Genomic DNA, 15,373 nt, shown 5'->3' on the forward strand with positions numbered 1-15,373 from the left:
TCGGGGAAGGCTCTGATACCAACTTGTCACACCCTCGATGCGACTATATCTCCCACGTGTCGAGGCACGACTTAGAGGCCTAATCGCATTGAAGGCATATGTCGCAAGTGAGGTAATCTTCACACAACCCATGTAATATAATAAGGGAAAGAGATACATAGTTGGCTTACAATCGCCACTTCACCCAATTACATGAATAAAGCACTACATCAATCAGATACAATCTAGGCCCGACTACGGAGCCAAAATAAAAGAAGAACCCCAAATGCGACAAAAGGTCCCCGATCGACCCCAACTGGGCTCCACTACTGATCAACTAAAACGAAACAACACAAAGGACAAGATCTTCATCGAGCTCCTCCTGATCTTGGTTGCGTCATCTGCTCGGATCAACGGCACCTGCAAGTTGGTTTTCGAAGTAACTGTGAGCCACGGGGACTCAGCAATCTCGCGCCCTCGCGATCAAGACTATTTAAGCTTATGGGAAAGGTAAAAGTATGAGGTGGAGCTGCAGCAAGCGACTAGCATATATGGTGGCTAACATACGCAAATGGGAGCGAGAAGAGAAGGCAAGGCACGGTCGATGAAAGTATGATCAAGAAGTGAGCCTAAAACAACCTACGTCAAGCATAACTCCAACAACCGTGTTCACTTCCCGGACTCCACCAGAAAGAGACCATCACAGTTACACACGCGGTTGATTCATTTTAATTAAGGTCGACTTCAGGTTTTCTACAACCGGACGTTAACAAATTCCCATCTGCCCATAACCGCGGGCACGGCTTTCGAAAGTTCAAATCCCTGCAGGGGTGTCCCAACTTAGCCCATCACAAGCTCTCATGGTCAACGAAGGAATAGACCTCCTCCAGAGAAATTTCTATCAGACTCGGTATCTCGGTACAACAAGACATCCTCAACAATGGTAAAACAAGTCCAGCAAGACCACCCGATGCACCGACATCCCGATAGGAGCTACACATATCTCGTTCTCAGGGCAACACCGGATAAGCAATCCGTACAACTAAAACCAGCCCTCGAGTTTCCCCGAGGTGGCGCTGCAAGGGGCTCTAGTTTGGACCAACACTTAGACAAGCACTGGCCCGGGGGGGTTTAAAATAAGATGACCCTTGGGATGCGTGACTCCCAAGGGAAAAAGGCTAGGAGGCGAATGGTAAAACCAAGGTTGGGCCTTGCTGGAGGAGTTTTATTCAAAGCGAACTGTCAAGGGGTTCCCATTATAACCCAACCGCGTAAGGAACGCAAAATCCGGGAACATAACACCGATATGACGGAAACTAGGGCGGCAAGAATGGAACAAAACACCAGGCATAAGGCCGAGCCTTCCACCCTTTACCAAGTATATAGATGCATTAATTAAATAAGATATATAGTGATATCCCAACAAATAAACATGTTCCAACAAGGAACAAACTTCAATCTTCACCTGCAACTAACAACGCTATAAGAGGGGCTGAGCAAGCGGTAACATAGCCAAGCAACGGTTTGCTAGGACAAGGTGGGTTAGAGGTTTGGTTCAACAATATGGAAGGCATGATAAGCAAGTGGTAGGTATCGCAGCATAGGCATAGCAAAAGAGCGAGCATCTAGCAAGCAAAGATAGAAGTGATTTCAAGGGTATGATCATCTTGCCTGAGATCCCGCAAGGAAGAAGAACGAGTCCACGAAGAAGTCACACGGACGTAGTCGAACGGGTCCTCACAAACGCAATGTTATCGGAACCAACCCGAAGAAGCAACACCGGAAAGAAGCAAACAATCATGGTAAACAACCATCACATAATCATGGCACGATGCGCAATCAAATATGATGCATGTCCGGTTTAATGATAAATGACATGGCAAAATGCACAAGCAATACTACAAATTAAGTGGAGCTCAATATGCCACGGAGTTGCATATTGACGAAACACCACGATAAGTTATTTAGTTCGATCCCGTTTATGTATCCAACAATATTAAATGTTTGTTAAACATGGCAAGAGGGTGAAGCAAAATAAACTACCTATCTAGTCAAGTTTAAATGAGGCCGGAAGCAACAAAACAACAAGTCCAGAAACTCCTCATATGCATCTATTAGGTTTGGTACTGTTCTGCCCTAAACACAATTTTAGAGTTGTTAAACATGCAAAGTGAGTACACCATGTTAAACTAGGCAAAATTATACCCCATTTACATATAAAGTTTATTAAATTTGTAGTTACGGTTATTTAGTTATGAATTAAATCATTTTAGCATGGCATAGGAGTAAATTTAACCAAACATCATTTTAAACATTTTAAACATGGATGAAAGTGACATATTATTACACCAGACAAAATTCTGAGCAAGTTTCATATATAAATCATTTTAATCCGATGCACGAATTGTGAGTTATTATATGCATGACAATGAGGGTTTTTCTGTAAAAAACTGCAGTCTCTGGATAATAGGCAAAATCGTCTGGAGGAAAAAAAATGACATGGGCTAAAACTGCTGGACCAGGTGCATAGGAGACTTGAGGGAGGGCCTGCTCACTCATGGGCTAAGGCCCGGTTCGACACAACAGAGGAGGAGAAGGGCCGGCCCAGGGAACGGAGGGCACTGCTGGAGCCGGGGCGAGGCCGGCCCACACGCGTGCGAGGGAGGCAGCCCAGGCGATGCTCGTCCTCTGCTCGACAGAGCCAGAACGGCGGCGCTGAAGGTCAACGGCGAGGCGGCAGCGGGTCTCCGGGGGAGGAGGGAGGAGGATCCCATCGGGGATGGAAGGATCAGGGCGGTGGGGGCCGGATCCTACCGGATCCATCGCCGGAGCAGGACGGCAGCAGGGAGCCAACGACGAATCTCCATGGCGGTGGCGGCGAGGAGCACTGCAGGGGAAAGGAGAGAGGTTAGGGAGAGGCAGGGAGATGTAGAGGAGGGGCGGCGGAGCTGGCCTGAGGCTCGGCAGCGGCGGAGCCAGCCGGCAGTGGCGGAGCGACGGTGCTGGCGAGCACACGGGACGGCGGCTTGGGATCGAGGAACGGAGCGCGGTGGTTGGTCAGGCATGGAAATAGATGAGATACAGTGCGGCGATGGCGGCTAGGAGGATCCCTAGGAAAAAGGGGTTAGGTTCAAAATGGACTAGGGATAGACTAAATATATACATCACGGATTAGGTTAGGGGCTATCTCGACCCTACGATCGCAATCGGACGATTGCGAATAAAATAGCTAGGAAGTCCAACTAAGAAAACGGTGACGTTTTGTAGACGTTTGGGGATGATCCGGACACAACGGTGGCGACACCTCGGGTCGGGTCCGGGACAACTTTCGGACGCTCACGTGAGGGGTTCGATGCACTGTGCAGAGAGGGTTTCGGACCGTGCGATCGCATCGGACAACTCCGGAAGCAAAGAGGGGCAGGAGGATGGACTAGGTGGGCTGTGGCGAGACTGGGAGGGGGAGAAGAGAGAGAGAGGGCCCGGCATCTGTTTCCGGAGACCGAAAACGTCCGACCTAAGGTTTATCAATCCATAGGACGCGTAGGATGAAGATGGTTTCTCTCAAGCAACCCTGCAAACAAATAACAAAGAGTCTCTTGTGTCCCCAACACACCCAATACAATGGTAAATTGTATAGGTGCACTAGTTCGGCGAAGAGATGGTGAAACAAGTGGTATATGTATAGTAGATAAAGGTATTTGTAATCTGAAATAATAAAAATAGCAATGTACCAAGTGATAAAAGTGAGCGTAAACGGTATTGCAATGATAGGAAATAGGGCCTAGGGTTCATACTTTCGCTAGTGTAAGTTCCCTCAACAATACTATCCCTCAACATGCAACAAAGAGTCACTCCAAAGTCACTAATAGCGGAGAGCAAACGAAGAGATTATGGTAGGGTACGAAACCACCTCAAAGTTATTCTTTCCAATAAATCCATTGGGCTATTCCTATAAGTGTCACAAACAGCCCTAGAGTTCGTACTAGAATAACACCTTAAGATACAAATCAACCAAAACCCTAATGTCACATAGATACTCCAATGTCACCTCAAGTATCCGTGGGTATGATTATACGATATGCATCACACAATATCAGATTCATCTATTCAACCAACACATAGAACCTCAAAGAGTGCCCCAAAGTTTCTACCAGAGAATCACGATGAAAACGTGTGCCAACCTCTATGCATAGGTTCATGGGCGGAACCCGCAAGTTGATCACCAAAACATACATCAAGTGAATCACGCGATATCCCATTGTCACCACATATATCCACGACAAGACATACATCAAGTGTTCTCAAATCTTTAAAGACTCAATCCGATAATATAACTTCAAAGGGGAAACTCAATTCATTACAAGAGAGTAGAGGGGGGAAGAAACATCATAGGATCCAAATATAATAGCAAAGCTCGCGATACATCAAGATCGTATCACCTCAAGAACACGAGAGAGAGATCAAACACATAGCTACTGGTACATACCCTCAGCCCCGAGGGAGAACTACTCCCTCCTCGTCATGGAGAGGACCGGGATGATGAAGATGGCCACCGGAGAAGGATTCCCCTCCAGCAGGGTGCCGGAACGGGTCTAGATTGGCTTTTGGTGGCTACGGAGGCTTCTGGCGGCAGAACTCCCGATCTAATCTATGTTCTGGAGGTTTTAGGGAGTTATATAGGCAGAAGAAGCATGTCAGGGGAGCCACGGGGGGCCCATGAGGCAGGGGGCGCGCCCTAGGGGGGTGGGCGCGCCCCCCACCCTCGTGGTCAGCTCCCGTATCTTCTGATGTGAGGTCCAAGTCCATCAGGTATGTTTCCTTCCAAAAATAACTTCTCCAGTTGATTTCTTTCCGTTTCGACTCCGTCTGATATTCCTTTTCTTCGAAACACTGAAATAGGCATAAAACAACAAATCTGGGCTAGGCCTCCGGTTAATAGGTTAGTCCCAAAAATAATATAAAAGTGGATAATAAAGCCCAATATTGCCCAAAACAGTAGATAATATAGCATGGAGCAATCAAAAATTATAGATACGTTGGAGACTTATCACTTCCTCCCCTGCATCTTCTTAAACTCGAGCCCGAGCTATAACGTGCCCCCGCCGTTGCTAGTAGCTCCTGTCGCTGCCGTCCCATGTAGTTGCCATGGCCAGAGGCCTTTTCCATGGTTGCCGAGCACGACAACTAGCTCCTGGAGACCCCTACACACTGTAACACCCCTCACCTCCCTCCCGCTAGTACACCGTAGCCACACCCACCTGCACCCGAGCGCTGCCCACGCCTGGACAGCGACGACCACGACTGACCGCACCTCACCGCCCCTGCCTTGCACCCTAGCCGCGCCCATCCGCGCTCGCGCCCGCTGTTGCTACTCTGTTGTTCGTGTGCAACTGCCGCCGCCGCCATTGCATTTGCTTCTACGTCGTGCCGCTTCGCTGCTGCCGGCTCCCGCCTGGCCGCGCCCTCGCGTGCCTGGCCCCGCGCCCGAGCACCCGCACACTCGCCAGCCTGCAGCGCCACCACTGCCATCTCGAACGCTCGCCGGTGCCGTAGTCGGCGCTCGGCCTGACGGCAACCGCTCGTGGCCGCAACCGCCCGCCTCCGTCTGCCGCGCCACCCCGTGACCACGACGGCGTGCGTGTGCACCGCTTCTTGCTGTAATGCTGCTGCTACTAGTGCAGCGCTGCTACAGTAACATTCAGTTACTGTAGCAGCTGCTAGCTTTTCTAAAACTACACTGGTTAGCCCTCTAAACAGCCTCAAAATAGGAACTAAACAAAGCTCAACATAGCTAAAATAAATATGTGCGGGTAGTACACTTGTCAAGGTTCAATTCTTTCCATTGGATCATATCCAAAAGTTGCCTGGATTAATTCCTATGAAAATGACAAAATTCTATGTTCTGTTAACTGGCAGAACTAAAAACAGATATACTAACATAGCAACTTTGGAGTAGAAAATAAACAATTTACAGGGGTCTAACAATGATGCAATTGATACCATCTTGTTGACCACAGGAAAGTGATCAATATTGATATAAGGCACCAATTCATGGGATGAATAGAACACTAGTTATAGCCTCTGGAAAACAGCTAAATTGAACATATAAACCCTCAAGAACTGCTAGGCACGAGGAAGCCATCCATGTCGCCCCGTATAGCGCTGTGCCGCGTGTAAATTCGCCCCGTATAGTGTTGTGCCACCGCGTGTAAATCAATGTCCTCCCAGGGGCATTTTCATCATTTCACGCATTGAACATATAAAGGCCAGACAACGCAGTGAGCGAGCAGAACGAAGCCAGCCCGTGACCTAGTCCGGCACCAACCGCAGACGCCTCCGCCTCTCCTGTCGCCGCCGCCTCCTCCTCTCCTGCTTCCGCTGCCTCCTCTCCTCCACTTCTCTCCTCCTCCCGTCGAAGAGCTAACGCGTGGTCACTGTTGTCACTCGCCCCTCTCCTGCTCCCACGTCTTCGACCCCGCCCTCGCCAGCTCCCGATGCTCTGTCGAGTGGAGAAGAGGGGTGTGGCAGAGAAGGAGACCGGAGGATGGCGATGGGGGAAGGAGCAGCAGGGTTGGAGCACCCTGGCCATCGTACCCATCCCCAACGCCTCACCCGCTTCCTCCGCACCTCGCCCCGTTCCCCTCCTTCCATGCTCTCCACTACGCCTCCTGCTCTCCTTCAGTTTTTCTCTTTGGCGATGCTGGCAAAGAAAGTGCACACGAGCGGTGGATCCGTGCCGGAGAAGGGTGGCGGTGACTACGCTCCCGTCGTGGTGGGGTGCAGCCACCGGGAAGATAAAGTAGGTCTCCCGCCCGTCTCCGCCTCTCACCGCGCCCTTGCTTGTTGGTTGCTTGTTGGTTCGCTGATGAGGAATGCTGGATGCAGGGTGAGGACTTGTTGGTGAGCTGCGATACATCGACTGCGGCATGAACGAGTTCGCAATATTGCCGGCGCAGGTGAGCTACCTATCTTCTTAACTGCTCTTATTAATTCCTTAAGTGAATATTCATTCATTCGCTGCTTTGCTGTGCTGCTAATGCATTTATCTAAACTGAATCCGGCGATGCATTATCAGAGGATCCCGCTTTGATTTCTTTATAAATAATCTGATAATCATATACTCCATCCGTCCCCTAATATAAGAGCGTTTTTGACACTCAGCCAGAGTATTAGTTTTACTGTACTGTATTCGCTTGTCTGAAATCATTCAGTAACGTTTCTTAGCTGAATATTTTGTCATTCGCTGCTTACTTGTGGTGTTAGTTAGTTTGTCTGAACTGAATCTGCCGATGCATTATCTGAACCCACTTTCATGTCTCTCTACACATGGTCATACAATAATTCCCTTGGTTGAATTCTGATTAAACAATTGCCTACTTTGTTTGGTTTGATTGGGATACCCTCATGGATAAAAGGTATTATTTTATTGATTGGAGCACTCTGTTTGTAAAATGACACTCTTGTGTTCCTACTCCACAGCTGTATTCCAACACCCCTTCAGACTTTGATTTCAAGCTTGAAAGGTGAGCTTACTGCCATGGTTTATTTCTCTTCCTTGCTAATGTTTAGTCCATATCAAATTGTTCAGTTCTAAACTTCACTTTCTACAGTCTAGCACAAGAATTCGGCTCCCTGTGTGAATTCGTGGAGCATCTTGCTGCCAACGTTGACATTGTCTTCCCAGTGATACATGGGAAATTTGGTGAAGATGGTGGTATTCAGGTTCGGAGTTACCAACGAATGTTAAATATGCTTTACATGCAAGAGAAAATTATGCTGGTGCCATAGTTCATGCTTGCAGGTATTAGTGCACTTGATTTGGCACGGAACTGGCATGTAATGCTGACTGTGTCTTGGTTCTTTTATAAGAATCCCACATTGCTGCTGCTTTCTGTTGATGATGAGACGCTAACACCTACCAAATGGCTGGGCTTCGGTCATGCCGGGGTGCAGCTGCCGGGAAGATAAAGTAGGTCTGCAGCCCGTCTCCGCCTCTCACCGCGCCCTTACTGCCTCCATGGCCAAGCGCACGTTTTTTTTCTCTATCCCTCCATGGCGCTCGTTACCGGCGGGATACATTTGACACTATCTCAAATCCAGTTTATTTGACATGTGTTTGAAATGTATATTTAGCATAAAGATAATACTGCATTTCCTTAGGGACCTTAGTTTTGGCTCTGTTCTTGCTCATATTATAAGTAAAATATTAATACTTTGTGTCTCCAGCCAGTTCTTGATCAAAGGAAGATGCATTAACAATTCGTGTCTCCAACTGGTTTAGATCATAGGAAACTATGGCATAATGCACTGCTGAATTTTCTTGTTAGTGCTCACTGACAATATTTGTTCTCACGTACAGTAATGCCTTTCGGTTAAACTAGGAATTAGTTCATTATTGAAAGGTTTCATCTGCATATTTTTTTCTTCATTCATTTTCTGTCTATTTATTTTGCATAGAAAACCATCTTTGGTATGCTTTAATAGGGCTTATTTAATACAGTACAAGCAAAATTGGAAGTAATAGCAAACCAACCATGAAAAGTTTGAGAGACCATGCAAACCACAAGAAATGATGTGCTACTGTTATTTTGCCATGATCTTGTGGCCCAATTCCAAGGCTCTATCAACTAATGTTAGCTACTTGCTTCTTTGGATGCCTTTCTTAGAGCCAGTGAGGAATATGGGGAAGACAGAGCCAGCAAGGAAGATGGCTCGGCCCTGCCGCTGATGCCCACCGGCTACTTCCGTCAGGCTCCGTCGTGGGAGGGGGCGCACCATTTTTGGGTTTTCCTTCCTACAGCTATCTTGACCATTTGCTTTGGAAGGAGTAATTCAACTCAGGAAGAACAAATAATTTGAGACTTTTTGTCTTTCCTACGATCTGTTCAGGTTGATCATTCTTTTTTATCCTGTCATTTTTTTATTTGCTTTCGCAATGTATTTGGGTTATTTCTTTTTTCTGGAGCTTGGGCATATTGGTTGTCTTGTTGGCTCTTTTTACCAGCAGTCTTTCCTTTTCAGTTTATGGGAGCGATTACTAGCTTACATGTATAGTTTAGTTATTAAGTTTCTACGTAAGTTCAACCTTAGAGTACAGATTTTGTATCTATTGCTTATTTAGTCACTTGAGATCTATTTTCTCTGGTTCATATAGTATGTTAGCATTTCACTTGGAAACTGTATGCTTACTTCAAAATTGGAATGTGACTTTTGCTTTCTGATAGATTCAGTTATGGCATGGTTGCCTACTACTCAAAATGATTTTATAGCGTATCATAAATTTCAGGAACTGTATCACAACAGATCATTGGCATTGTAGCTTCAGTGGACATGTATGCTGAATATCCCCTCACTGGACAATATTGGATTTTAGTGTATACAAGCCCTCCTCTCAGCTGCTTAGGTAGTTCTTCTTTCTCATTGTCAATAAATAAGTTGGTTATAAAATATGCTTGAAGATTGCAACACAGAGAGATTACTTGGCAGACTAAAATAATTGGGAGCTTCTGATTGGACCCTTCAAGCAATAGTGTTGTTAATATGTTAATTATTAGATTATGTTACTAGAATAATTATTGGAGACACACGCATGCACACACACAAACACAATTATGTCCATTCATGTATTATATCCTTGTATGCAAACTACTTTTCCCCCTTATACACAGGGATTTATGTTCTATGCTGGATGCATATTTTTGCACCCCTTTTGAAATTATTATGGTGCATATGTGATATACCTAGCTTGTACTCATTCCAACCGAAGGGGTGTGTCTTTAATTTTCCTTTTAAGAAGAAACCTTCTGCAGTGATATGTCTCTATATTGGCAAATGATTATGATAGAAATACCAGGAAACTAATTGGAACTCATAAAGCTCATGAGCATCACGGAGCCAACAGTGTGATAAATTTTATTTTATGTCTGCAACTTTTGGTATCACAAAGCAAGGATGAACCCCCTACATTTTTTACACCTTTAACTACATTATTTGTTGTGCTATTGTGGATGTACCTACCAGATATTTGAATAAAATTTAGCCATTCAATATACATACCAGGAAATTTAGACGCTCTTGTTCGTTACAGGCATAAACACCTTACTGCAAATGTTCTTCGTGTCTCGCCTCCCCATCGTGATGGGTGGCTCCTACAGCTTCGCCATGCCAACCATCTCCATCATCTTGGCTGGACGCTATGACATGTGGGAGATCCTCACGAGGTACTTACTACCTAGCAGAATTGACTTCTTACCACATAAGAGTTGTTGTACGCAAGCTAAGAAATTTGTGTCGCTGCAATAGATAAAATTGGTTCTTTACTAATTAACCATTGTTTGTTTGATGTTTTATTTGTGAAATTTGATTACTACTATTTTGATCTTGAGAAGAACATGGCAGCACCTGCAGATTAAACAACCAGTATATCTCTACTTATTAGCTTCATGATGTGTCTATTTCTTTCGCTATCATTGCAGAAACTTTTTTATTGTGTATACTGCAATGTTGAGCTTTCAATTCTTTTACCCAGTTTAACACATATTGGAGGGTGGGAGGATATACCGGTGCAATGGATGAACCAAGACTACCAAGAGGTCAATTGCGTGAGTATATGCCAACTTGAGTACATATGGCATGAGACTGACGCCGATTAGTTCCTCCCTGAATGCTTGACTGCCAGGTCTTCTTTCATCAGAAATTGTTGTGCACTGATAATTTTGTTACTTCTCACCCTCCCTATTCAAACAGAATTCAAGCATATTACATGATGTATGTATATAAGAAGCTTAGTCGTGTGTCAGGCTTTGCAAATAAAACTTAGAGCTCAAGTAGTTCAGAATCATACTGAATATCGCTTATCATGTATCTATAATAACAAGCATAACTGACTATGATTTTTTTAGGATATTATTTGCAGATTTTAGGAAAGGAAACCTGACAGAGTTTCAGGGAAGTGGAGTGAGTTCCCTATTTACATTTAAATTGTACTCCCTTCCTTCTTGAAAAGAAGGCATATCAGTTTTGGTCAAAGTCAAACAATGTATTGGTTTGCTCTTTTGCTACATGTTCTTAAATTATTGCATGATGCATCTCTAGGCGGTGAGACCAGAAGCTGGGTGATCAAAGCAACTACATGATGCATCTCTGACTATGTAGCTGTTTACCATAAGCTGGGTGATCAAAGCAATCTACATGACGCATCTCTGTCTATGTAGATGTTTACCATAAGCTGGGTGATCAAACCAATCTACATGATGCATCTCTGTCTATGTAGTTGTTTTACCATAAGCTGGGTGATCAAAGCAATCTACATGATGCATCTCTGTCTATGTAGCTGTTTACCATAAGCTGGGTGATCAAAACAATCTACATGATGCATCTCTGTCTATGTAGCTTTACTTAGCATAAACTGATCTTAACGACTTTGTTTAAACCTATGAGCCTACCATCTACGTAGCTTCATACCATCTATATAATGTGTCCCTTCCTATCTACTTCCATTGTGTATCACATTGTAACGAAACATTTATGTACCAGCAGTAAAGATTTGGGTGTCTGAATATTCTCACAATTCTTGGCTCCCTCTCGGCCTTTGCGCCATTGGCGCAACGAGTCATCTAGTGATGTTTAAAACTGAGGACTTAGCAGAATTTTAGTAATTCTAGAAAATGAATTAAAACTTTAAAAATTAATATAAAATAATCCGTAACTTGGATGAAAATACTTTGTACATGGAAGTTGCTCAGAACGACGAGATGAATCCGGATATGCAGCCCGTTCGTCCGTCACACATCCCTAGCATAGCGAACATGCAACTTTTCCCCTCTGGTTCATCCGTCCGAAAACGCGAAACACCGGGGATATTTTCCCGGATGTTTCCCCCTTCACCGGTACCACCTCATACCGCGTTAGGGCACCCCTAGCATCGATACTTGTCTTGTCATGCATCTATGTGCATCTGTTTGCTTAATATTTATTGTTTCTTCCCCCTCTTCTCTAGCTAGACACCGAGACCGACGCCGCTGCTACCCATTACGACTACGGTGTTGAGGACCCCTCTCTCTTGCCAGAGCAACCAGGCAAGCCCCCCCGTTGATCACCAGATATCGCCTACTCTACTGCTTGCATTAGAGTAGTGTAGCTTGTTACTGCTTTCCGTTAATCCTATTCTGATGCATAGCCTGTCATTATTGCTATAACTGTTGATACCTTACCTGCAATCCTAAATGCTTAGTATAGGATGCTAGTTTACCATCAGTGGCCCTACATTCTTGTCCGTCTGCCATGCTATACTATCGGGCTGTGATCACTCGGGAGGTGATCACGGGTATATACTTACATATATATATATGCTATACATGTGGTGACTAAAGTCGGGTCGGCTCATTGAGTACCCGCAAGTGATTCCGATGTTGGGGGCTGAAGGGGCAGGTGGCTCCATCCTGGTAGTGGTGGGCCTGAGTTCCCGACGGCCCCCGACTATTACTTTGAGGCGGAGCGACAAGGCAGGTTGAGACCACCTAGGAGAGAGGTGGGCCTGGACCTGGTCGGCGTTCATGGTTACTTCAAAATAACATGATTAACGAGATCTGGGTATTTGATCTGAGTCTGGCTACTGGCCTATACACACTAACCAACTACGCGGGAACAGTTATGGGCACTCAACGTCGTGGTATCAGCCGAAGCCTTCGTGACGTCAGCGACTGAGCGGCGCGCCTGGTTGGACTGGAACGCCTGCTCTTGTATAAGTGAGGCTAGGTCTGCTCACCGACCACCCTCGCAACGTGCAGGTGTGCAATGGGCGATGGGACCAGACCCCTGCGCCATAGGATTTAGACTGACATGCTGACCTCTCTGTTGTGCCTAGGTAGTGCTGTGACGTGTTGATCTTCCGAGGCTGGGTGTCGGTGTCAAAACTGGCGGATCTCGGGTAGGGTGTCCCGAACTGTGCGTCTAAGGCGGATGGTAACAGGAGGCAGGGGAAACGATGTTTTACCCAGGTTCGGGCCCTCTTGATGGAGGTAAAACCCTACGTCCTGCTTGATTTATTCTTGATGATATGAGTATTACAAGAGTTGATCTACCACGAGATCGGAGAGGCTAAACCCTAGAAGCTAGCCTATGGTATGATTGTATGTTGTCCTACGGACTAAAACCCTCTGGTTTATATAGACACCGGAGGGGGTTAGGGTTACACAAGGTTGGTTACAAAGGAGGAGTTGTCCATATCCGTACTGCCTAGCTTGCCTTCCATGCCAAGTAGAGTCCCATCCGGACACAAGATGAAGTCTTCAATCTTGTATCTTCATGGTCCAACAGTCCGGCCAAAGGATATAGTCCGGCTGTCCGGAGACCCCCTAATCCCGGTCTCCCTCAGTAGCCCCTAAACCAGGCTTCAATGACGATGAGTCCAGCGCACAGTGTTGTCTTCGGCATTGCAAGGTGGGTTCCTCCTCCGGATATACCACAGAAGAGTTTGAATGAAAGGATAGTGTCCGACCCTACAAAATAAGTTGCACGTACCACCGTAGAGAGAATAATATTTCCACAAATCTAATCCGCTGACACGTTTTGGCAACATGACATCATGCCATGGCTCGGCGATTATTTGAACCGTTTTCTTTAACTAGCCCCGCTCATAACGCGAGGCAGTTCCTTGACACGTCTTGTCAAAGCAGAGATCGTGTCCCCCTTATTACGGTATTCTCATCAATACGGTCGTGGGTAACCCAACCGCGCCTAGGACTCCTAGATTTTAGGCAAGTCCCAAATGGCTATGAGGAGGACGCTTGATATTCACCCTCTTTATAAAGGTACAAGGCTTTTACTTTTTCCCTCCCGTGCTCAATCGAATCCTTCCCCCGCCTCGAGTTCTAACACCCAAAGCCCAGGTCAGGTTCTTTGGATATCCAATCATGTCCGGATCCAGCCTCCAGGGCCAGTGGATGCCTTCCTCCGTCATGGAGGAGGACATCAACAAGTTGAGGGAGGCCAGATATTTGACCGTCGAGATTTCACACTGGCTGCCCACCCGAGGGCAGGTCATCCCTACTACCGAACCCAACGAGAGCGTCGTGTTCGTCCCCCACTTCCTCCAGGGGCTAGGCCTTCCTCTGCATCCCTTTGTCAAGGGTCTTATGTTCTATTACGGGCTGGATTTTCACGATCTAGCCCCGGATTCCCTCCTACACATATCGTCCTTCATTGTCGTTCGTGAGGCCTTTCTCCGCATTACCCCTCACTTTGGCATGTGGCTCAAGACTTGACGTGAAGCCGAAGATAGTCGAAGGGCAGCACACAGTGTGCGGAGGCGCTCTAATAAGAAAAATTGTCGGCGCTTCATGGCCGAAGGGTTCCTTTACAGAGGTATCTGGATTATGGCAACAGGAGTGGTTTTACATCACAGCTCCCAGAAGTGCCAAGTGGGTAGCTGCCCCTACCTTCCGCTCGGGCCCTCCACCACAACTGATGTCATGGATTAGCAGAGGGCTGAGCTGGGGTCCAGCCAAGGACGTGCCTATACTGCAGAGCCGCAGTCAATATCTCTTCAAAGGGGATTTCAGTCTGGTTATGGTGGTGCAAGTCATGCTGGTTCGTCGAGTCCAGCCTTGCAAACGCCGGCCCCTACGCATGTGGGAGTTCAACCCAGTAGAACCACGCACTATTCAGAATTTCCTCGGCCTGATGCACGAGGAGATGTATATATAAATCATTCTTCGGACCCCAAACAGAGTGTCCGGATACTACCGAGGACGTGGGCCTGAGCAGCAACCGCACCGCCGACCAAGTAAGTAATCCTCTAGCCGAACACACCGTCTTTTATTTATCATGACGTCATTCTCAGAAATCGCTCTTGAACTAGGACTGGCTAACAAAGGCGAAGATGATTCGGTGTTCGGCCCCCCTTCCTGAGGGTTTGGACAATCCGGTACTGGAAAAGATCCTCGAGCTAGCACCTGGCCCGGAGCCCTCAAAGGAAGATAAAGGGGGAATAATGAGGGCGAAAGCGAGCCCCCATTGCTACCAATTTCAACCGAGGGAATGAGCGCCTCCGTGAGGGAGGATAACCAAGGGGAATAATCTGGACTTCTCTCGCTCCGGGGAAGGAAGAGGACTACCTCTGAAGATCCGAAAACCAAGGCTTCCAAACGGGAGAAGATGTCTCCAGCAGAGGGTCCTGCCTTGGAAGGTGCTCTTGCCACACAAAGTCCGCACGGGAATCAGCCCTCCAGAGAGCCGTAAGTGATCAAAATCTACTTAATAGTAAAGATATTCTACCTTACTTCTGAGGAAAATAACCGAAGCGTTTATCTTGCAGTTCGGATCTTATATAACGCCCTCGATGCGGCTATATCTCCCACGTGTCGAGGCACGACTTAGAGGCATAACCGCATTG

The 15,373-nt window shown here is 46.6% G+C and overlaps 1 protein-coding gene across 2 annotated transcripts; it reads left to right on the forward strand.

The window, feature by feature from the left end:
- The first annotated feature begins 8,670 nt into the window (after nucleotides 1-8,670).
- LOC125521401 (uncharacterized) lies at nucleotides 8,671-11,186 on the forward strand. 2 transcript variants are annotated; one of them, XM_087541223.1, is made up of 5 exons: nucleotides 8,671-8,868; nucleotides 9,266-9,382; nucleotides 10,067-10,199; nucleotides 10,508-10,580; nucleotides 10,895-11,186. In XM_087541223.1, the coding sequence occupies exons 2-5, from the start codon at nucleotides 9,310-9,312 to the stop codon at nucleotides 10,913-10,915; spliced, it is 300 nt and encodes a 99-aa protein (XP_087397349.1). In that variant the 5' UTR covers nucleotides 8,671-8,868; nucleotides 9,266-9,309; the 3' UTR covers nucleotides 10,916-11,186. The 2 variants fall into 2 exon arrangements, with proteins under 2 accessions (XP_087397349.1, XP_087397346.1); XM_087541220.1 differs by lacking the exon at nucleotides 10,895-11,186 and having other exon boundaries at nucleotides 10,508-10,631.
- Nucleotides 11,187-15,373: the final 4,187 nt, after the last annotated feature.

Source organism: Triticum urartu, chromosome 1A (assembly GCF_056163025.1).
Source record: "Triticum urartu cultivar PI428250 chromosome 1A, HENAU_Tu73, whole genome shotgun sequence".
Lineage (NCBI taxonomy): Eukaryota > Viridiplantae > Streptophyta > Magnoliopsida > Poales > Poaceae > Triticum > Triticum urartu.

Bases quoted from the DNA above. Each gene is read 5' to 3' on its own strand.
- LOC125521401 (XM_087541220.1), top strand. From the start codon at position 9,310: ATGTATGCTGAATATCCCCTCACTGGACAATATTGGATTTTAGTGTAT. The intron at 9,383-10,066 runs GTAGTTCTTCTT...TGTTCGTTACAG, and splicing joins CCCTCCTCTCAGCTGCTTAG to GCATAAACACCTTACTGCAA. The intron at 10,200-10,507 runs GTACTTACTACC...TCTTTTACCCAG, and splicing joins ATGTGGGAGATCCTCACGAG to TTTAACACATATTGGAGGGT.